Below are 25,025 nucleotides of genomic sequence, written 5' to 3'. Positions count from 1 at the left end.
CCTTCTCTCTATTCTCCTGCCCTCACATTCCCAACATACGTGAAACCAAGTACTTTGCATGAATTAGGATATTGAGGACTGAGATAACTGAATAGTATATTACAATTGTTGTATATTCTTTTTTTCTTCATTTTTTGTTTTTTCCTCTCCAATTTTTACTATTTTAGCATTTTTAAAATTTTTCTTAATATATGTTTGTCTAATGTACTCTACTGTCTTCCCTCTTACTTGTCTACCCATAATTACTACCTCTCTATTCTCCTGCTACTAACCTTCTTCTTTAGATTTCTCTTTCACACTTCCTAAGACATAACAATTCCATATCCTCATTAATTCCTCCTCAGCATGTCTTCCTACACCTCCTCCCCAGTTCTTTGTCCACCATCAGAAACTGTAAACCCTTTTACAAACCTATGGATTATATTGTAGATAATAACCGAATTCACCATTTCTGTACATTGTGACCAAACTGTAAATGTCTTAATAACAACTATTTGTTTTTAAGTGGTATTTTGTTTACATTGGGATCTGTTAACATTGTCCTTCCCCTTAAGGAGAGGTATTGGAACCCTATAGGGGCACTATATGCCAATAGGGTAAAACTGGTAATGCCTCAGATCCACAGAGCTAGAAAGGAAGACACACGGGCAACACGAAAAGACAAGGGAAGAAAGTGCCGCAAACAAATCAAGATACCACATTATTAGAATCCATGGCCAGCACAGCAGATGAAATTACAGAGAAGGAGTTCAGGATGTACATAATTAAAATGTTCTGGGAATTAAAGGATGATATAAGAGTGCAAATACAGGCAGCAAAAGATCATTTTGACAAAGAGCTACATGAGCAAGTACAGGAAGCAAAAGATTACTTCAATAAGGAAGGAGATAGAGGTTCTAAAGAAAAACCAAAGAGAAATCCTTGAAATGAAAGAAACAATAAACCAAATACCCAATACCTCACACAGGATAGGCAAGTGTTCTGTAACTGAACTGTATCCCTAGCCCAAGTTTTAACTAAAATTCTTTTCCCTATGATAAATTTGTAATGAAACAATATCTATCATGGCCTTTTTGACAATCAAGACATAAAGGAAATTTCTAGAAGTGAGTTCATATAATTTTGTATTGAAGATAGATTTCATAGTAAATTCCTTATAAACAATGCAGCACTGTCACAAGGGTGATGTGGCCCTGCTGAGGAGAAAGAAGGGCATAAAATTAAAAGCTCAATTGAAAGCATCACCAACAGATTAGACCACTTGGAAGTCAGGACCTCAGACAATGAATTTAAATGTAGACTACACAGTGAAAATGGTAAGAAACCATGAGCAGAACATTCAAGAAATATGGGATAGCGTTAAAAAAAAATTTAAGAGTTATTGGGATAGAGGAAGGCATAGAGGTCCAAACCAAAGGAATGAACAATCTACTCAAATTGAAATAATATCAAAAAATTTTCCAAACATGAAATAGACAATTGAATATATAACTGTTAAGAATTTCTTTCATCAGCATTTTGTAGTTTTCAGCATCCAGATCCTGTATAGGTTTTGTTAGATTTACACCTAATTATTTCACATTTTGAGCAACTATAAATCATATTATAGTTTTTATTGTAGAATTTATATGTTCATTAAGAGATACAGAGGAATAGAAGGGAAATGTTTCTGTTTATATTGTATCTTGTGACTTTACTGAATTCAATTATTTTTTTTTCTGTGAGATTTATCTTTTACATATTTCTTGGAATTTTTTCTCAAATATTCTTTTTTCCTTTTTTCTTAAGTATCTTCAGGCCCACATAATTATACTGGAGAGGAATTCACTAGTTACTTAAGGAAGAATTAGCATCACTTCTATATAATTTCTTTCAGAAAAGAAAAGGGAACGTGTCTGAAGTTTTTTTTTTTTTTTTTTAGATACTAGGGCAAGTGCTCTACTAATGGGCTACATCCTCAGCCCGGCCTCCAGATTCATTTTATAGAGCTAGCAATACTGTTACCTAAATTAGACAAAGACAGTACCTACCCACTCCCCCAAAAAGTATGTACAAATCAATAATAGACCAATATTCTTGTTTTGGTTTGAATGTCCCTTTCTAAACTCAAATTGCCATTAAATTGAAATTAAATCTGAATTTAACTGCCATCAAATCTGAAATTAAATTGCCATTGTAACAGTATTAACAGGTGGGACATTTAAGAAATGATTAGCACATGAGGGCTGCTCTCATAGATGGGATTATTGCTGTAATAAAAATATAGATTCAGCCTTCTTTTTTCCTCTTAGCCCTTCTGCTTTCTGCCATGTGAGGACATAGTAAGAAGTCTCACACAAGATGCCACTTGATCTTGGACCTCCCGGCCTCTCAAACTATGAAAGAATAAATTTCTGTTTTTTTAAAAACATATAAATTACCCAGTCTCAGGTGTTCTCTTATAGGAGCACAAGATGAACAAAGATAATTCCTTATGAATATTATGTATAAAACATCCTTAAAATACTAGGACATGGAGTTGAAACATATAGAAAAGGAACTAGGCACCATGGCCTAAGCGGGTTATTCCAGGGATTTTGAAGGCTGGCTCAGTATTTCAATTTCAATCCCTCATATTATCAGAATAAAGAAGAGAAATTACATAATGACATCAATCAAAGCAGGAAAAGCATGACAGAAGTCAACACTCATTTTCCTGATAAAAATTCTCAGAAAAATAGGAATAGTGGGAAACTTCTACACCTAGAAAAAGAACATCTTACCAAAATCTATAGCTACCATTATATTTAATGGTGAAAGCCAGGATGGCTTCCCTCACCATCTTATTCAACACAGTGCTGGAAATTTTAGTCAGTGCCATAAGGCAGGAAGAAGAATGCAAAGCACACAGAACTGAAAGGAAACAATACAATTTTGCAAATTGTGTGATTGCCTATATAGAAAATTCCAAGGAATATGTAAAAAATAAATCTCAGAACTAATAATTGAGTTCAGTAAAGTCACAAAATACAATATAAGCAGAAACATTTCCCTTCTATCCCTGTGTATCTCTTAATGAACATATAAATTCTACAATAAAAACTATAATATGATTTATAGTTGCTCAAAATATGAAATAATTAGGTGTAAATCTAACAAACCTATACAGGATCTGAAAACTACAAAATGCTGATGAAAGAAATTACAACAACCTAATTCAATGGGGATATTCTGTGTTCATGGATTAGTAGACTCTACACAGTAAACATGTCATTTGTCTCCAAACTGATATACTGATTAATTTAGTTTTCATCAAACTTCCATTCCAACAAGACTTTTTTTGTAGATATAAACAAAAGTATTCTAAAATTTATAAGGACATGTAAAGGAACTAGATAGATAAAACAACTTTAAGAAGGAGGCATAAAATGGGAGGAATCAACTGACTAAATTTAAGACTAATTGTATTAGCTATCGTAATCGATACTGTGTGGTCTTGGTGAAGGGATGGACCTATATTTCAGTGGAATGAAACAGAAAATCCACAGATGGAATGCCCCAGATATGCACAACTGATTTTTGGTAAAAGTACAAAAATGAAATGGACATAGGATAATCTTTTCAATAACTGCTGTTGAAGCAATTGAACAACAATAGTGGGTGGGGATGAATGCTGACTTAAAGTCTTGCATCATAAAAAATTTAACTTAAAATGATTCACAGACTTAAAAGTAAAAATGTAAAACTACAAACTAGGAGAAGATTATTGGGAGTTAAGGGTAGGTAAAGTGATCCATAAAAGAAAAAGAATTTGATAAATTGGACTTCATCAGAATTAAAAACGTTTGCTCTGCAAAAAGACTTTGTTAAGAGGATTAAGTACAAGCTACAGACTTGGAGAAAATATTTGCAAAACGCATATCCAGCAAAGGCCTAGTGTCTAGAATACATAATGAATTTTCAAAAAACTAACAGTAAATATACCAAACGATCTAATTGGAAAACAAGCAAAAGACATTAATTGACATTTCACCAATAAGATATGTAGATGGAGATAATGCATATGAAAAGGTGGTCAAATCATAAGCTGTTAGGAAACTGCAAGATGAAAGCACAATGAGACGTCACTACAGAATGGTTAAGATAAAATAATGGTTGCAACACCAAGTGCTAGTAACGATGTGGAGAACTGGGTCACTCACATGTTGTTGGTGGGAATGTAAAATGATGCAGCTCTGTGGAAAATAACTTGGCAATTAAAAGGAAGAATAATAGCTAACCAGACAACCCAACAATTGCATGCCTAGGCATTTATCCTAGTGAAATGAAAATTCGTGATTGCCTCACAACCTGTACACAAATGTTTATAGCAGCTTTATTTAAAAAAAAATAAAACTGGAAGGACTCTGGATATCCTTCAATGGATTAAGCAAACTGTGGTACATCCATACCATGGAATACTACTCAGCTATAAAAACCAATGAACCATTAATGGACTTCCCCATTAATACATGCAGTAACATTGAGGAATCTTTAGAGAATTATATGAAAAAGTCATTTCTAGATTATAGGCTATGTGATTTCATTATATAACATTCTTGCAATGATAACATTGTGTGGGTTCTAGGTTTTCAGGGTAGGGGGCAAGCATGGGTGGGACTAAAAGTCAACAAGAGGGATCCTCATGATGATAGAACTATTCTGTACTTTGTATCAATGTCAACATTTTGTTCAGGATAGTGTATTATATAGTTTTGCAAGGTGGTGCCTTGGGGTAAGTTGAGTAAAGGGTAGGTGGGATCTCTATTATTTTTACTTTTAAAAACTGCATGCAAATCTACAAAATAAAAACCTTAATACAAAATTATGGTCAGTGGACCAGCAAGGGGAAAAAAGAAAACAAAAAGACAAATATTAAGTTTAGCTTAAAATATGATTTATTGAACGATAATTCATAAAACCAAAAAAAAAAAAATTGTTGCAATTGAACTCTGAAACCATATCAATTACTTTCTCATATCTTATTGCATTAAAATCTATTGGCTAATCTTGTATGTTGAATGAATCTTTTACTCATGGATGATTTTGTATCATCATGCATTGGTCATCTAGAAAATTTGCTCATCAAGTTATGCAGCTCCTGAAAAAGCATTAGTACATTTCCTTAGAAACAAAGTGCTGTTGTTCACTGGTGACCTCTTGTTCAGTGATGACCTCTCCCTACCCAACTTGTCCCTGAAAGCTTGAATGTCACACTTCAAATGTTGATACGTTTTACTATGTATACAATATCTAAATAACTTATTTTTTAATTTTGTCAGACAAATCTTTAGTAATGGGGATCTGGCAAGCACATAATAAGGGCTGTAAATTCTCTGAAGTTTTAATTTTGTTCAAAAGTCCCAAGTTTTAAAATTAATTAATTAATTTTTTTTTTTTACTTTTAGTTTAAAAAAATCCCCATTTTTTTTTTTTTTTGGCACAAGTACTGTGAAATGTTTGAAGTGACGGATTTGCCTCATTTCTTCTAAGAAAATGCTTGCCACATAACCTAATTCTCAATAACTAGAGTTTGATGTTTTTCCTCTGCAATAAAACTAGTGTCTACTTCAGTTTAGATCTCAAATAAGAGCACACATGCTTTTCCTTAAAACTGTTATCATACTTCACTTATGGCCTGTTATGCTCTGGATGTGAGGTGTCCCCCAAAAGCTCATCTGTGAGGCAGTATGAAAATGATTCGGAGGTGAAATGATTGGGTTGTGGAGCCTTAACCCAACCAGTGAATTAATCACCTGTTGGGATTTATTGGGTAGTAATTGGAGGCAGGTGGGGTATGGGAAGAGGAGGTGGGTCATTAGGCGCATGACACTGGGGTATATGTTTTCTACCTGGGGAGTAGAATTTCTCCCTTTGCTTCTTAACCATCATGTGAGATGCTTCCCTCCACCTCACTCTTCCACCATGATGTTCAGCCTCATCTGGAGCCCTGAGGAATGGAGCCGGCTGTCTATGGACTGAGACCTCAGAAACTGTGAGCCCTCAAATGAACATTTCCTCCTCTATAATTGTTCTGGCCAGGTCCTTTAGTCACAGCAGCAAAAAAGCGGACTAAAACATGGCTGCAGATGCATTTTGTGTGTACTTCTCATTTAATCACAGTGATCATTAAAAATGTACACTTAAAGGTTGAGATTTAATGACATTAATGATTTTTCCTGCTTCCTGGAGGGTATTTTTAAGGTGCTGTTGCCTTGATTCATGCTAAGGTACTGTCAGTTTTATCACATATATATTTTTCACCATCAGTGCAAATGTCAACACAGTGAAGAAGGCAAGGTAACCTTTTCCAGGGTCTCAGATTAGATTTTGAAAACTGGTGTTGTGCCTTATGTTTCATTTATATGAATCTTAACACGTACCTCTGAAATTAATTTACATGTCGCTCTGCTTCACTGAATAGAATATTCTGGCCTTAGGTCATCAATATGAACATGAGTTATTATACTGGGTTGTAATATATGTAACATAACCTTAGGGCAGTACAGGTGCTGCTAAACACTAAATTAAACTAGGATGCTTTAGCAATTCAGTTTACTATGCATTCTATACCTTCCTTCCAAGTTCTAGCAGCTGCCAATCCCATTGTTTCTAATCATTTTTCTACAATTCAGAATGCTTTAAGTATGGCAGGGTAAACTAATTTACCATGATTAGTGTTTCTTTACCAATTTAATTTGATCAAGTCTCTCCTGTAAAAGCATTAGTACATTTCCTTAAAAACAAAGTGCTGTTGTTCACTGGTGACCTCTTGTCCAGTGATGACCTCTCCCTACCCAACTTGCCCCTGAAAGCTTGTATCTCACACTTTGGGAATTGACTTTATTCTAGATGCTAAAGCTGCTGGAAGTCTAAAATGCTGCACAGGAGGAATTATCATATTGTATGTGACATAGTTGAATACTTGAAATCCTTCAAATTTCTATGTGATCCCTGGAAGACGTGTGGTCAGCTGCTTTTGGAGGCATTTACTCAACCTAAAGCAAGGACTTCTGGGCTGTGGGTCTGCCCACCGTTGGGTGATGCTCTGTGCCTAGCAGAACAGAGGACAAATTAGAAAAGATGCTTAATTTTGAATTTGTTTGTTGGACAAAATTACCTGGCAACTGCAAAATCTGTATTTCTCTAAATATTCTGTTGGTAGAGAGGATAATATGACCAAGTGAATGGGATGGTTGCCGTGTATCTCTAATTAGAAATAAAAGTGCCCCAAATTCATTGTCACATTCTAATTGTGAATTTTTATTTACTGGGTTTGGGTCTTCATATTTTACTCCAGAAATTCTGTGTAACAGCCACACTCCACGAGATGTTACTATTAAGGGTTCATAGAGCAGTGCCTGAAAATTGATGCTTTACATGATTTGAGAGCTCTCTCTCTCTCTCTCTCTCTCTCTCTCTCTCTCTCTCTCTCTCTGTGTCTCTCGGCAAAAGAAATCATTTTGGGGAAAATGCATCATTCAATTAAATATTATTAAAAGTCCATAGAAACATTAAAAATATAATTATCGATAATTCCCTGCTCTTAAGGAGCTATTATTTTAAAATATTACATTTTCTTCAAGCTCTTTTCATGAATGCCTGTCAATTTATTTTGCTTGCAACTATTTTATCAAATTATTTTTCTTTTTATTGTTCATTAATTTACAGATGAAAAATTTTAATTTTAAAAATAGTTTTGGATTTAAAACTTGCAAAGACAGTATGCCCTGTTTCCCCTATTATTAACATAATAATAATAATGGGTTGAATAATGGTCCCCAAAATAGGGACAATGCAGATGTATTTAATAATCCTGTGCTAAGATCATGCTGGATGTACTGTGGTCCTTAAACCTAATAGGACCAGTGTGCTTATGAAAGAAGAATTAGCGTGTGAGCACATGGAGGGACCAGGGAGGAAAGCCAGGTGACAAGGGAGACAGAGATGGGAATTATGCATCTGTAAGACAAGGAAGGTTAGGATGGCTGTAACCTCTGAAAGCTAGGGGAGAGGTGAGAAAGAACTCTTTGAAGGGAACACAGCCCTCCCCAGGCCTTGATTGGAAAACTGTGAGAGAATCTGTCATCATTGGGAAACTATAATATCTACAGAAGTAAATTTAAATAATTAAAATTGATAAACCAGTATTGATACTTTTTTTTTGCATTTTTAAGAATTTGTTCTAATTAGTTATATATGACAGAATGCATTTTGACACATCAAACATAAATGGAGTATAACTTCTCATTTCTCTGGTTGTACATGATGTAAAATCACACATGTAATCATTTATGTAAGTAGGGTAATAATGTCTAATTCATTCTACTATCCTCCCATACCCACTTTCCTCCTTTCACTTCCCTCTGCCTAATCCAAAGTACCTCTATTTTTTCCTAAGGCTTCCCCCACCTTTGTTGTGATTTAGCATCCACATATCAGAAAAAACATTCAGACTTTGGTTCTTTGGGACTGGTTTATTTCACTTAGCTTGATATTCTTCATCTCTGTTTACCTATAAATGCCATAATTACATTCTTCTTTAAGGCTGAATAACATTCCATTGTGCATATGTATCATATATTCTTTCTCCATTCATCTATTGAAGGGCACCTAGGTTGGTTCCCCAGTTTGGCTCTTGTGAACTGAGCTGCTATAAACATTGTGTGACTGTGTCACTATAGTATGCTGATTTTAAGTCCTTTGGGTATAAACTGAGGAGTGGGATAGCTGGGTCAAATGGTGGTTACATTCCAAGTTTTCTGAGAAATCTCCATATTGTTTTCCATAATGGTTGCACTAATTTGCAGTCCCACATCAGTGTATGAGTGTACCCATTTCTACACATCCTTGCCAACATTTATTGTTGCTTATATTCTTGACAATTGCCATTCTGACTGGAGTGAGATTAAATCTTAGATTAGTTTTGATTTGCATTTCTGTAATTGCTAGAGATGTGGAACATTTTTGCATATTTGCTGTTGATCGATTGTGTTTCTTCTTCTGTGAAGTGTCTGTTCACTTCCTTAGCCCATTTATTGATAGGGTTATTTGTTTATTTGGTGTTGAGTAAGGTCATTTTGACAATATTAATTCTGCCTATCCAAGAGCATGGGAGATCTTTCCATTTTCTAAGGTCTTTTTCAATTTATTTCTTTAATGTTCTGTAATTTTCATTATAGAGGTCTTTCACTTCTTTTGAAAGATTGATTCCCAAGAATTACATTTTTTTAAATAATTTTTTTTGTTGTTGTTGATGGACCTTTATTTATTTATATGTGGTGCTGAGAATTGAACCCAGTGCCTCACACATGCTAGGCAAGTGTTCTACCACTGAGCCATAACCCCAGCCTCCAATTATTATATATTTTTTGAGTCTATTGTGAATGGAGTAGTTTTCCTAATTTCTCTTTCATCACTGATGATTCATCACTGATGTATAGGACACATTTGATTTGTGGGTGTTGATTTTATATCCTGCCACTTTGCTGAATTCATTTATTAGTTCTAGAAGTTTTATGGTGGAGTTTTTTTTTTTTTGGAATCTTTTAAATATAGAATCATGTCATTGAAAGATACAGGGAAATATAGAAACCAAAATATTAGGAATCTGGGGAACACGCTATCAAGAATTCATAAATATTTACATTTTGTCATACTTACTTTATATTTTTTAAAATAAAAGATTATTAAGTTCTCTCAATTATGTCTTTATTTCTCTTCCTCCATAACCAAGATAAATTATTGTTATAATGGTGGTCTTTCCTGTCCATGATTTCATGTTTTACTAGTTGTAGTTGTGATCCTAAACTATAAATAACATAGTTTTTATGTTCTAGTTGTATTTTATATAAATTATAAATGTGTATGCATCTTTATGAAACTTATGTTATTCTCAATGTTATGCTTCTAAGATCCATCTATGAATCATAATTTTAATAACTTTATAGTGTTTATATGAATATGCCAAGTTTTATTCATCTCTCCAGAATAGACATTTACGTTGGATTTTATTTTTGCTATTTCATATGCTCTATGAATATTCTGCACATATCTCTCCAAGCATGTGTGTAAGGATTTGCCTAGAATATAATATACAGCTGTAAGTGGAATTGCTATAACTTGTGACATGTACTTTTTCTTTTATTTTACTGGTTCTTTTTAGTTATATGTGACATTAGAATTCATTTTGATGTAATTATGAAAGAATGGAATATCTCTTATACTAATTAGAACCATTCTTTTTTTAATATTTATTTTTAGGTGTAGTTGGACACAATACCTTTATTTTATTTATTTGTTTTTATGTGGTGCTGAGGATCAAACCCAGGGCCTCGCCTGTGCTGGGCAAGCGCTCTGCCGCTGAGCCATAACTCCAGCCCCTAGAACCGCATTCTTATGGATGTACATGATGGTGGGTGTTTTAATCAGCTTTTTTTGTTGCTGTGACTAAAGGATCTGACCACAATTGTAGAGGAGAAAAGGTTTTTTTCAGGGGCTCATGGTTTCAGAGGTCTCCATTCCTAGACAGCAGGCTCCATTCCTTGTGGCTGGAGGTGAGGCTGAACATCATGGTGGAGTGTGTTGCAGGGGGAAGCAGCTCACATGGTGATCTGAAAGCAGGAGGAGAGAGTCTCCATTCTCCAAATACAAAATATATACCTCATAGCCACGCCTACAATGAACCACTTCCTCCAGCCACCACCCTGTCAATCCCATCAGAGATTAGGTCACTGATTGGGTTGAGGCTATGACTCAATCATTTCTCCTCCTATCTTGCATTCATTGTCTCACTGTGAGCTTTTGGGGGACAGTTCATATCCAAACCATAATAGTGGGATTTACTATGTCACGGCATGTACTTTTTCTACTTTCAAATGGCCAATTTGCCGGTGTGGTTCTGCTAACTTCCTCACACCCTTAGCATCACTTGGTATTGCTGCCTTTACATTTTTTTTTTTTTTTTGGTAATCTGGTGGTTATGAAAAGTTATTTTCCCCTCACTCAGAGGCTTTGCAACCAATCAGGTCATTTTCTCAGCAACTGGAAGCAATTTTGACAGAAGTTTGAGTTTTTTTAATCTTAGGGAACATTTGTTACTATTTCTAATAGTTTTTCTATTTTATTTTCTAAGACATCTGCTTATCCAAAAATTACAAAGATGTTTTGGAATCCCACTGCACCCAAATTCTCTGTTCCAGAATGTGTCATGAGGGACATTGTATATCCAAAATATGAGGTAATGTACTGAATAACTTTTCTCTATTATTACTGTTATTATTAATATTTAGGTCGTATAATTGCTTATGGCATTAAAGTTTACTGGATAGTTGTTATGTAACTTGTCAGACAACTATTGCCACCGTCAGAATTGATTGGATGTCACTATAGAAACTATACATATGTAAATAATTTTTATGTGTATATATTATATATATATGTATAAAGATATATCTGCATACTTATAAAATTAAAATTATATATATTTCTATAAGATAAAATTAATGTATATATTTATTTAAAGTGTTATACTTATCCATATTACTTTAGCCAGTCAAGATGAAGATTCTGTTTTCTTTTTGAAAGAATATTGTATTTGACTGAGAATCAAGATATGATGTAATATGGGTTGTTTAAAGGATTTTCATTTACTTTTATTTTGATCATTGATGAAAATTGAATAGCATTTATTATCTGATATTAGATAGTGATTAAGAATCATTATTAATCTTGTTGGCAATGATAATAGTATTGTTTATATAGATTACAGTTAAGTCCTTATGATGTTGGTAGAAAACCAAATGAAAAACTAATTACATAAAACTTCCATGTTTCCATATTAGTCTTTCATGGAAAAGCAAGCTTCATTTCAAACCAACCTAGAAGAGCTATCAGGGGACCACATTTACAAAGTGGTGGGAAGGAACATACAAATGCATGTTCGCTTAGCAAGGTCTCAATGGGTACACCTATTCAGTTTTCTCAGATCAAAACTAAAAAGTAGTCTTAAAAGATGCATGATGTGGGCTGGGGATGTGGCTCAAACGGTAGCGCGCTCGCCTGGCATGCGTGCGGCCCGGGTTCGATCCTCAGCACCACATACCAACAAAGATGTTGTGTCTGCCGAGAACTAAAAATAAATATTAAAAAAAATTCTCTCTCTCTCCTCTCTCACTCTCTCTTTAAAAAAAAAAAAGATGCATGATGTTTTGGTCATCCAAACATGCTCCCATTTTGGGGTCAATTTATTGAGGAATTCACTGAATTGAAAATACAGTTTAGTAGCTTCCTTCAATTTTCACAATTTTAAAAGAGCCATGGGATTTCATTTATGTTTTGAGCAGCTGAGTAGGTAAAGATCCTATCTCCATTTCATAGGCAATATATCATATTCAATTACGCCTTACAGTAGTGAACGGGAAGATTATTCCATTGCTTTTGAAGTATGGTTTAGGCTGGCATCTGGCATTTTGGTGCTGGTAATTGAACCCAGGGATGCTCTACCACTGAGTCACACCCCTAGATTATTTTATTTGCACAATATTTTAGTCAGCTTACTAAAATACACATATCAAAAACAGACAAAGCAAAAAGAATTAAAGAGATTATGAAGAAATAAAACATAACAAGGACAATAGTGTAACAAAGCCAGAGATAAAAATCAATACAAAAGAAATTCAATCCACGTGTGCTGTCTCTTGAAATGGGGGTCATGAATCTACCTCTTAGTTTTGCTGCAGACAAGGCAGGCACAGAATCATGTTCATATTTGACCTATTGATTCTACATGTTTAGAATATTAGTATTGAAATATCTTTATTTTACAATTACTTGGTCCTGGTATATTGTTATTGCATATTATGTTGAGTTCCACTAGGCCATGTATTTTTTTTATTTTTAATATTTATGCACAGGTGAATTATGTGCATGAGAACCAACTGCCAAAGGTAGAAGGTGTCACAAGACCAAAAATTTTAAAAAGGCAGACAGATCCAGGACTGTACAAAGTGCAGTTATTGACAGAAGCCTTCTTAGGTAGCATCAAGTCAAGGAAGTCACTGTACCTCAAAGCAGGGAAAAGGGGTTTATATGATAAGCTAGATAACAGTGGGCTACGGCCAACCCCAATATACCTGATTTTTCTCAAACACTATTAAAATGTTTAAAGAACAGTTGTGAAACAGTCTAGGCATCAGTGGCCAGCATAGCATGCTCAACTGACTCTTTTACTAACTTTGTCCTGCAGGGCTTGAGATGTGGGCCAGGGTCCCCTGGTGGGCAAAGTGGTAGTTAAGATGAAGATGGCTGTAGTCATACCAATCTGGACCCTTACATGCATTTTTTTTCCTTTGTTGACTTTTGCTATCAGAATTATTCTTGCTTTCATCTTTTAAAACATTCTTAAATTGACATAGCATAGGAATAATCTTCTTAAAAACTTGGAAGGACTCATTTTTTTTTCTGGGTATACCACTTATGTGGGAAAGTGTTTTAAAAAGTTTTTAAACTTGTTGGATTTATTTTGTTTAGATTTTATTTTTAATTTTTACTAACATAAGAAAATCTATTCTTTAGAATACCTGTTTCTTGGAATTTATTGATATTTGCTTTGTGATTTACTAAACATTCCAATATCTACCAGTTAAGTGGTATTATATATAGTTACCATCTTTCATTGTTCAGGACTAAGCAGAGCACAGGGTTTGGAATCAGATAACGTTAGATTTGAATTCCTCTTACTTCCTAGGTAAACTTGTACTCTTAGTCTCTTGAAGTCTCAGTTTTTTTAAAAATTTATATATGACAGCTGAATGCATTACACTTCTTATTACACATATAGAGCACAATTTTTCATATCTCTGATTGTATACACAGTATATTTATACCAATTCGTGTCTTCAAACCTGTCCTTTGGATAATAATTTCTTTGTTCAGCTTTTGTTTGGAAGATCTATCTAGTGATGAAAGAGGTATGTTAAAGTCACCCAAAATTATTGTGTTGTGGTCTATTTGACACTTGAACTTGAGAAGAGTTTGTTTGATGAACATCGCTGCTCCATTGTTTGGGGAATATATAATTATTAAGTCTTGTTGGCATATGGTTCCTTTGAGCAGTATGTAGTGTCCTTCTTTATCCTTTTTGATTGACTTTAGTTTGAAGTCTACTTTATTTGATATGAGGATGGAAACCTCTGCTTGCTTCTGCAGTCCATGTGAGTGGTATGATTTTTCCCAATCCTTCACCTTCAATCTGTGAATGTCTTTTTCTATGAGATGAGTCTCTTGGAGGCAGCATATTGTTGGGTCTTATTTTGATCCAATCTGCTAGTCTATGTCTTTTGATTAATGAGTTTAGGCCATTAACATTCAGGGTTATTATTGAGACGTGATTTGTATTCCCAGGCATTTTTTGTTTATTTTTGGTATTTAATGTGACTTAGTTTCTCCTCTGATTAGATTTTCCTTTAGTGTAATCCCTCCCTCTGCTGATTTTCATCATTGTTTTTCATTTCCTCTTCTTGGAATATTTTGCTGAGGATGTTCTATAGTGCAGGCTTTCTAGTTGTAAATTCTTTTAACTTTTGTTTATCATGGAAGGTTTTTATTTTATCATCAAATCTAAAGCTTAGTTTTGCTGGATATAAGATTGGTATCCATTTTCTTTCAGAGCTTGATCTTTCCATGATCTCCTGGCTTTGAGGGTCTGGGTTAAAAAATCTGCTGAGATACGAATCGGTCTCCCCCTATATGTGATCTGATTCCTCTCTCTTGCCGCTTTTAAGAGTCTATCCTTATTCTGTATGCTAGGCATTTTCATTATAATGTATATTTGCTTGGTGTAGATCTGTTGTAATTTTGTACATTTGGTGTCCTCTTGTATTTGGGTTTCCAATTTGATCTTCATGCTTGGGAAATTTTCTGATATTATCTCATTGAAAAGATTGTGCATTCCTTTGGTTTGAAACTTTGTGCCTTCCTCTATCCTCATAACTCTTAGATTTGGTCTTTTGACCCATAATTCTTGGATGTTCTCTTCATGATTTCTAATTACTTTCACTGTGTGAACAACTTTATTTTCCAGATTGTATACTTTGTCTTCATTATTTGACATTCTTTCTTCCAAGTGATCTAGTCTGTTGGTTATGCTTTCTATTGAGTTTTTTATTTGATTTATTGCATCCTTCATTTCAAGGATTTGTGACTGTTTTTTTTTTCAGAGTCTCTATCTCTCTCTATTTTTTTTGTTATTCAGAAATTTATTATTAATTCCAGCATAAACTTTTACACTCCAACAAGCTATCATTTTATCAATTTTTTTATTTTTTAATTTTTTTTTATTAGCTATACATGACATTACAATGATCTTGGCAATTCATACATTTGAAGTATCTCTCTTGAAGTAATCTTTTGTTACCTGTATTTGCTCTCTTATCTCATAGTTGGAGTGATCAACCTTTGCTTGTATTTGCTCATTTATGTCATTCTTTAATTCACAGATCATTTTAATTATGAACCTTCTGAACTCCTTCTCTGTCATTTCATCAACTTCACTGTCCATGGGTCCTGTTATTATAGTGTCGTGGTTTGTTTGAGGCACTTTCCTCCCTTGTTTTTTCATGCTGTCTATGCATCTTCCTTTCTTGCACTGTGGATCTGAGATAGTTTTTTCCCTATATTCTTGTAGTACCCGTGCAGATTGTCTGTACCTCACCTTGATGTTGAGCTTCCAGACCTGGCTGGTGTCCCTCAATGAATGCTACTGCATCTTGGATATGGGTCCTGCTTAAGTTGGAATGGATGGATCTGAGTCACTGGGCTTGACCTCCCATAGTGGTTGAGAGCCTGAATCCCGTGTGAATTGGTGTGGGTGGTCTGGGCTGGATCTTGGCTCCCGCCTAGTCCACTGATCAGAAGGGGCAGTCCTGCACCAGAGGCTAGGCTCTGGGGAGTGTGTGCCCCACCGGGAAAGGGGTGCACCAGGCCTACTGTGCACCTGGGCCCCACAGAGGCTGGTGTGTTGAAGTCTCAGTTTTTTGTATGTAAAGTGAATGTCTTGAGAATTTAATGAGACTGTATAGGGTATTGCCTGATAAATACAAGTGCTGAATTAATAATAGCTTTGACTGTTGTATAATATGAGTCCATTTTTAAGTGGCTTATTTCTTCCATTTGATCTTAAAGACTTCGATTAATTGGGGGTTTTGAATGAAGCTGTGTTTTGTCCATTTCTCCATATGTTTACTTAATGTGATAAGAAATCATTTTATCTTTACTATGAATTTTAAAGTTATGAATTTATAGATTTTTGTCTCCTGTTAATTTGAAGTGACTCAATTTGGCCTATTTAACGCTTGAATTCTGCTATAATTTTTTAATTCCTATGTTCTTTTTTTTGTATCTAGGAATATTTTAATTTTGTTCCTTTCTTTGTTACATTTCTTTGTTTTTGACGTGTCGTATAAATAACATATGGCTAATTTGGCCTTACAAATAATTACTTTGTGATTTCTGTCTAAAAAATTCCATTTTGTCTTTAGTTAAAATGCCACTATTTTCTTTAGCAAAATAATTGCGCAATTTTTAATGGCAAGGGCTATTAAATACTTAAGAAATTGAACAAGTAGCATATGAATGAAATTCAAAAATAAAGATATATATATGGCATAGAACATTTCCCAACTTAAATACCATCTTTTAGTTCTTTTTTCCCTGAAGTTAACCACTGGTAAGTGCATTTTTTTAAATTGTATCTATTCAGATGTTTTCATTGTCATTTATGCTATGCAAATTGATGTTTTTACACATACAGAATTGCAGTTTATATTTTTCTGCATCTTGATTTTTTTTCTTTTAAAATATACTTGAATATATATATATATATATATATATATATATATATATATATATATATATATATATATATAAATATTACACACATATTTTTGTTTGGAATTTCTGGTCCAAGTGTATGTATATTTAAAATCTTGGAAGATTAACGTCTATGTTTGCATTTTCTTTTCTTTTTTCTGCACAGTCTAATGTTTTTATTTACTTAAGTAAAAGATACATATAAAGATGCCATGAGCTAAAAAGGTAAGGTTAAAAATATGAGTATATAAAAAGATTGCTTTAATGCAAAAGATGGATGACTATAAATTTACATCAGTAGGTGTGGCATCAGGAAAATGCTGTTCACATCTCTTTCGGAGAATCTGTTAAGAGGAGCATGCTTAACTGCCAGCCTCTAGGTGCTGTCCTGGAGATCTGCCTTGATATTCACTCTAAGAGGAGCATGCTTACTCTCAGCTACTTCTAGCCAACGACGGAGCACAAAGTTGTTTCTAGAACTGATGCATTCTTGCTTGATGTGGGATTGCTTTTGTGAGCGACTTTGGCTGAGACTTAGATCTTTCTCAGAACTGCTCTGTGGTCCTTCTCTCATCCCTTTTCTCAGATGTCAGAATGGCATCATTGTTGGGAGGATCCCCCTGCCTATTTCCTTTTTCTTTATTCTTTACTGGTCACACATGCTTTTACTTGAACTGATACAGGAGGGAATGTTAGATGAATACAATGCTTCTTAAACTTATGTTTGCTTACAAAGTATGGACATGCATTTTATAGGAAAGTGTGGATATAGGGCATTGAGAGTAGGCAAAATTGTCTGGGGAAAAAAAGTAGAAATTGTAGCAAGAATGGAATTAGTGTAAACTGGTGATCATGGCATAGCCCATTGGAAAGGTGGTCCAAAAGAAAATCAATACTGGAGGTTGTTCATTCCCCATTTTCAGGAGAAAAATGATCCAACAAGATTTCTGGCACAAGGAGATGGCTCAAACTCACGAGTTCTGTTCACCAGAAAGAAACCAGACCATTCTTCCAAGACTCTTGGTTCCTATGAATAGAAAGTTGTATTTAGCTATAAAAACATATGTACTCAAATTTTTAAAAAGCAAATTTTAACCTATTTATATTTTGAATTTACTGGTATTTTTTTGTTTTGAAAGTTATGTTTGTTATTGATTCTGCCTTTTGTTTTATTTTTTCCTTTTATTCCTTTTCTTAAACTTGTCCTTTTTTTTTGTATCCCCCCACCACTTTTATTTAAATTCTGTGGCCTGGATATAATATATTCTGATTTTGCTTTTTCATTACTATTTTAAAGAGTCTCACACATATTTAAGCACATCAGGAGTCAGTCAGGGCCTGGGATGTGGCTCAAGCAGTAACATGCTCGCCTGGCATGCGCCGGGCACTGAGTTTGATCCTCAGCACCACATAAAAAAAATTGAAGATGTTGTGTCTGCTGAAAACTGAAAAATAAATATTAAAAAATTCTCTCTCTCTCTTTAAAAAAAAAGAGTCAGTCAGAATCCATCTTTCCTCTCTTAAAGGACATTTAAAAATGTTTACTTCTTCCTGTGATCTTCCACCTGAGTCCATTAAGTATTTCAATTTCTGAAAGAGTGTTCTTTTACTTACTGCATCATAATAACTCAGATTTAGCTAGAAGCTTTGCTGATTTATTTTCTTACCACTATTTCCTTTACCTTACATTATTCCCTCTCTTCTGTCATTTTTTTGTTTTGCTTATTATATTTTTAACTAATTCTTTCTGGGAAGATCTATGGGTAATAAATTTTTAGAATACTTATACTCGTGGATGTGTATTATTTCTTTTGCTCTGCCTCCTGAATTCCAGTTGGATTAGGCATAAAATTCTTTTTTTAAATCATTTATCATTAATAGAATATACTATTCTATTCTATTTTTATCATTATTTCTATTTTTGTCATTCTCAGGTACTAGTAATAAGTAGTAAGACACTGTAATTCTTCTCATTCATCCCTCCTGGCACTGCATGAACTTGTTAAAACCAAAGGCTTGTATCTTTTCATATATATATTTAATTTATACATGACAGCAGAATGCATTACAATTCTTATGACACATATAGAGCACAGTTTTTCATATTTCTGGTTGTACACACAGTATATTCATATCAATTCATGTCTTCATACCCGTACTTCACATTTCATGTAAATTTCGTGAGAGCAGCAACTGTGCTGTCATGCATTGTGGCACCCCCAGCCTCTAGAATACCAGCTTGCACATAGAGATGATCAGCATGTATTTATCTGATGAATGAAAGAACAAATACCATGAAAAAGACACAAGTCCTCAGTTTCAACACATATGTGAAGTGTTAAGTGTGTTTAAAAACAGTCCCCAGACATGGTGCTGAAGAGATGGCAAGTGTTCCTAAGTGAAAGAAGGCTGCAGTGTGCTTCAAAAAGAAAAAAAGCATTTTGGATCAGCTTCATTCAGGCATAAGCTCTAGTGCTATAGGTCATGAGTTCATTGGTAATGAGTAGATAATATATATTAAACAAGGTGTATTTAAATAGAAAACTCATAAAATAAGGTAACGTACTGATGAATGAAGAAAACCAGATACTCACTTGCTGACAAGCATTGCTCACTAATTCAGTACTCGCAAGTGTTTTTACAGAAGTTGATTTCTGCAAATAATAAGGATCAACTACACGTTTATTGTGTCTGTCCTTCATACAGGTGTAAGCTCTCTGAAAGCAGCACTTTGTTTTTCATGCTGCAGCCTCTAGAATGGTGGCTTGCACATAGAGGTCATGAGCGTGCATTGATCTGATGATAAATTTTTGCATTGCATGTCATGCAAACAAAACTACAGTTGCACTCTTGGACAATATTTTAGCAAGTTCCAAAGTTCCAACATATGAACTATATTCTCTTTTTAAAATAACCATTAACTGTTAATAAGTTCTGCTATTTTGATGTCATAAAATATGGTGTTAAGCGTTTTGTCTTTATTTCATTAAAAGTATCATTTTAAATGTGTAATACTGGCTATTTCATCATTTTGTAGTATCTTGCACAAGCATATGACAACATGTATTTGTCAATGAAGAGTCATGATGAAAGCATCCAAGTCCCTTTCTGTTATGTTTACTAATTTGCTTAACCTTAAATTGTACTATAGCTACTTCCTAAAAATACAACATAAGGTCAGGTGCAGTGGCACATACCTGTAATCCCAGTGGCCCGGGATGTTGAGGCAGAAGGACTTCGAATTAAAAGCCAGCTTCAGAAACTAACTGAGGCCCTAAGCAACATGTAGTTTGCTATGAGTCCCTGTTTCTAAATAAAATATAAGAAATGGGCTGGAGATGTGGCTCAGTGGTTAAGAGCCTCTGGGTTCAATCCCAGGTACCAAAATAAAAAGCATAAAAGGATAAATAAATATTCAGTGCTGTTGATCCTTAAGTTACCCATAACCTTATCCATTGTCAGTGATAATTACATGATACTTTTATTTAATTTTAAATGTTTTATGATTATTTTATTTCAATTTGAAATGTTAGATTTTGGGACCTAAGAATTTCAGCAAACAAGTAAAGCAACAGCATGGTTTAATATGAATCCACCTAATTATGAATCTACCAGGCTGTCAGATTTAGACCTTTTAGTTTTTTCAGCATATTTAAGTCATTATAAGATAGAAAAGCAGCACACTTAATAATCATAATTATTTTTTTCTTTTTTTTATTGGTTGTTCACAACATTATAAAGCTCTTGACATATCATATTTCATACATTAGATTGAAGTGGGTTATGAACTCCCAATTTTACCCCAAATGCAGATTGCAGAATCATGTCGGTTACACATCCACAATTTTACATAATGCCCTATTAGTAACTGTTGTATTCTGCTACCTTTCCTATCCCTTACTATCCCCCCTCCCTTCCCCTCCCATCTTCTCTCTCTACCCCATCTACTGTAATTCATTTCTCTCCTTGTTTATTTTCCCATTCCCCTCACAACCTCTTATATGTAATTTTGTATAGCAATGAGGGTCTCCCTTCATTTCCATGCAATTTCCCTTTTCTCTCCCTTTCCCTCCCATCTCATGTCTCTGTTTAATGTTAATCTTTTCTTCCTGCTCTTCCTCCCTGCTCTGTTCATAGTTGCTCTCATTATATCAAAGAAGACATTTGGTATTTGTTTTTTAGGGATTGGCTAGCTGGTCTACTGTGATTTTGTGTGCTCAGTGTCCTGTATGCATCTTCAATTTGTATATCTGTTTCCTTTTTTATTTCTGGAAAGTTTTCTGTAATTATTTCATTCAGCAGGTTACTCATTCCCTTGGTTTGAATCTCTGAACCTTCTTCTATCCCGATGACTCGTAAGTTTGGTTTTTTTATGTTATTCCATAACTCTTGGATGTTTTTCTCGTGATTTTTTACCAGCCTTTCTGAGTTGGCTAGACTCTTTCAAGATGATATATTTTGTCTTCATTATCTGACGTTCTGGCTTCTACTTGCTCCACTCTGTTGGTGATACTGTCAATTGAGTTTTTAATTTGGTTTATCGTTTCCTTCATTTCTAGAATTATTGTTTGATTATTTTTTATAATCTCTATCTCCTGATAAAGATGCTTAACTTCTTCTTTTATCTGTTTATGTAATTCATTCTCAATGTGTTCTTTTGCTGCTTGAATTTGCTGTCTTGTATCCTCTTTAAGGTTCCATTCCATCTGTCTAAGGTGTTCCTTGAGTTCTTTATATGACCATTTTTCTGATGACTCTAGGTCCTCCTGAATATTTAGGCTGTCCTGCATTGTTGGTACTCCTTTTCTTCCTTGCTTTTTCATGCTGTTCATGTTACTTCTTGTTCTGTTTGACTGCTGAGTTACTGTTTACTCCTATAAATTTATTTGATGCTTGGGAGGAAAGGTATTAGAAGGGAAGGGAAGAAGTCACTAAAGAGAATGAGAGTAGGCAGGTAGAATTCAAGGAAGGGGGAATAAGAAAATTGAAAAGAAATGAAAAGACAAAAGAAGAAAAAAATAGAAAAGAAAAAAAGAAAAAAAATTTTAAAAAATAATAAAAAAATAAAAATTAAAATTAAAAGAAAAAAATTAAAAATAAAATTTAAAAAACAACAAGAAAGGAAAATGAAAATGAAAGAAAAAACCCAAATCAAAAAAAAGAGAAAAAAAAAAACTAATAAATGCAGTCTTAGAGTTTGATTAACTTCTTTTCCAGTAGGTGGCGCTGTGCCTACCAGGCCAAGTTTCTCCTGTCAATAAGCGGGAACCAATCACTGTGCAGCAGCTCCTCCCAGACTGGGCGAGTCTCCAATCCTGAGTGCCTAGGGCCTCCTCTTGTGTCTAGTCACTTCCCCACTTTTCCTCTAGCCAGGCCCCTCTCACGGGTGCTGCTCACCACAATACTGGCTACACGCCAGGTCTGCTTCTCCCGGGAGCCCTGTTTTCATGAACAACTGGGCACACTCTCCCTGTTTGCCATTCCCTCAGACCCTAAGTTTGTAGAGCTTGGGGCTGAGAATCCTCAGCGAATTTTACTTGCCCTCCTGTAGCCACACCCCAGTAGCTGGTGCAAGAGACCTCAGTTGTCAGCACTGGTGGGAGTGGTAGCCGGGAGTTCCACGCCGGGGGTCCGGTGCCACGTCTGATTCCCTCGGTCTGGCTATCGCACTCACCGGAGAGCTGGGAGGGGCCCTTACGGGAGAGCTGGGAGGGGCCCTTAAGGGTTCCCCGATGTGTGGAGAGGGAAGGCTAGGGGATTACACACCTGTAGCCGCAGGTTTCAATGAAGTTATCTCCTCCGCCGCAGTCTGGTGACGTCAGTTCTCTGCCATGGTGGTATCTCTTGCAAATGGCGACAGTTCGTTTCCCTTTGCCGGGTGAACTATGCAACGGGTGGGTCCTTACTGTCTCTCCCAAGCCCCATTTCAAACCTGTGGCCACTACCTATGAAGGCTCGGTAGGCATTTACCTCCGTAGGATGAGAAGGGCTGACCAGTTGTTTCAGCCGGATGGATTAGTGCTGAGTCACAGCTGTTTGTGTGCGGGAAGCAGGCGAACGGGAGCTTGAATTCAGCTGATCCGGGCTCAGTGTGTGTTCTGAGAGGCCCAGACTGTTCACCCCAGATCCACGTCAGCTCAGGATTGCCTAGTGATCCTTGCACAAAACTCAAAGTGGATCAAGGACCTAGGAATTAGACCAGAGACTGTGCCTAATAGAAGAGAAAGTAGTCCAAATCTTCATCATGGCAGATTACGTCCAGACTTCCTTAACAAGATTCCTGAAAGTATAGTCCTTTTGAGTCTACCTTTATAAAAATCTTGGAAATTAGGTTACAGTCAGTACTGTAGGAAAGCCAAATATGAAATTTCACCGCTCTGCCCGCCTCGGGGTGCCGCCGTGTGTCTGGGCGCGTTTGCCGCACGCTCTCCTTTTCGCTCGCTCACTCACGCACGCACTGAACTCGTTCACAAAGTTGCTGGCGGTGGCGGCGCTGCGTTCGCCCTCCTCCTCCCCTCCCCGCCTCCAATAATCATAATTATTGTAGACATTCCTCTGACTCACTATATGTAGAATGAGTATATATGTATGTGTGTGTGTGTGTGTGTGTGTGTGTGTGTGTGTGTAAAATAATTTAGTCATTGGATAGAATTCAAAGTCTAAAACATTGAAGGAAATTTTCATTCTAATTCATGTTTAGAATGCTTTCTTGTGTTTGAAAATGAATAGTCATTTATTGACCATAAATCTAGATAATATGTCTTATTCATAATCCTCATGTCAATATGCTAAATAAATTCAGTGCTAACCTATGAAAACATATGATCCTTGATCACTCAAGATAAAGGATGCCAGAAATAATACAGTTGTATCCATTTGGCTAAGGTCCAATGCTGAAGCCAAACTGTGGGTTTTGGCCAAATATTGAGGCCATAGCTGGACATTAATGCATCTTTAGAAAGTGTTTTCTAGAATTCTACCTCTTTTATAGTTTTTAAAATTTTGCTACTAATACTGTTGTACTATGAAGTAACAGTGATCACAGGCATTTAAATGTATTTCACAAGATAATTTAAAACTTATCTTTTAATCACAGAGTGTTCAAAGAAGCAGAATTTTAACTGAGAAAATTTTGTCTGAAAGCAAGGAAAGAATCAGTCTAAGTGGTTACAGAAGAATGAGCTTTAAGGTACGTATGATTTTTGTTCTGAACTATGGATTGGTTACTCTGTCTGCCAATAAGTTCAGAAATTATTCCTAGTAATTCCGGAAGTGGTTTCTTGGTACTTCCACATTCCGGGAAATGGCTTATACTAGACAATGGTATCTTTGTAAAGGTTGCATCTTCTCTTTGTCAAAGATGCTGTCTTTATGACACTCCAAAGATGATATTCACTAATCAATAGCAACATATCTGCTGTGAATTTTTTCTAAAATTTCCAGTTTTCCTTCTTATTCTTGCCTTAAGACTTGAATGATTAAAGGAACACATTTATAAGCCTTTTTAAAAAAATATTTCTTTTTTTTTAGTTGTAGATGGACACAATATCTTTATTTACTTATTTTTTATGTGGTGCTGGGGATCAAACTCATTGCCTCTCACAGCCCCAGCCCCTTATAAGCCTTTTGATTGAATACAGAAGCTGTTTATGGCCATGAAGCAGAGTAAAACTGATGGCTCTAAATGGTGATTAGATTAGATGTATACTCATGACTCCAGTATCTCTATACTGTATCTAGGTAAGCTTATTGAGTAATAAATATAATTGGAAAAAATGAAAGGGTGATCGAGGGCAGAGGAGAGGTATGAAATTTATATAATGGGCTTAGTAATGCCTGAACTTTATGGGGGACGAACAGGAATGTTTCATTTTTCTTTCACAGTGCCTTCAGCGCTCTACTCCCCTAGATGATATCTTGGGTATGTGCTACATAGTAGAGAATTTGTCCCCTGAAACAACTCAAAACCCCTTTTCTAGTCAGCTAACTAGGTTAAATATGCCTCAATGCTTCCTCCACTGTCCCCCATAATCAGGGAATACTCTTTTCAGAAGGGGATAGTAATGTTTCTCCTATGGATCACTGTTTCTCTGCCTTCTTGATAGCACTCAAGGAACATTTTCCCCCATGTATGTTTG

The 25,025-nt window shown here is 35.3% G+C and overlaps 1 protein-coding gene across 1 annotated transcript in view; it reads left to right on the top strand.

Moving 5' to 3' along the window:
* TTC6 (tetratricopeptide repeat domain 6) overlaps nucleotides 1-25,025 on the top strand; it is a gene marked incomplete at both ends in the record, with an annotated part of 192,057 nt that overhangs the window by 80,930 nt on the left and 86,102 nt on the right. Inside the window, 2 exons of the mRNA XM_081292914.1 lie at nucleotides 11,153-11,257; nucleotides 23,984-24,076. Coding sequence (XP_081149040.1) covers nucleotides 11,153-11,257; nucleotides 23,984-24,076 — 198 coding nt within the window. The remainder of the gene's footprint in view (nucleotides 1-11,152; nucleotides 11,258-23,983; nucleotides 24,077-25,025) is intronic.

Source organism: Spermophilus citellus (assembly GCF_964194105.1).
Source record: "Spermophilus citellus genome assembly, chromosome: 4".
NCBI lineage: Eukaryota > Metazoa > Chordata > Mammalia > Rodentia > Sciuridae > Spermophilus > Spermophilus citellus.
This window is presented reverse-complemented; position numbering and strand designations above follow the sequence as displayed.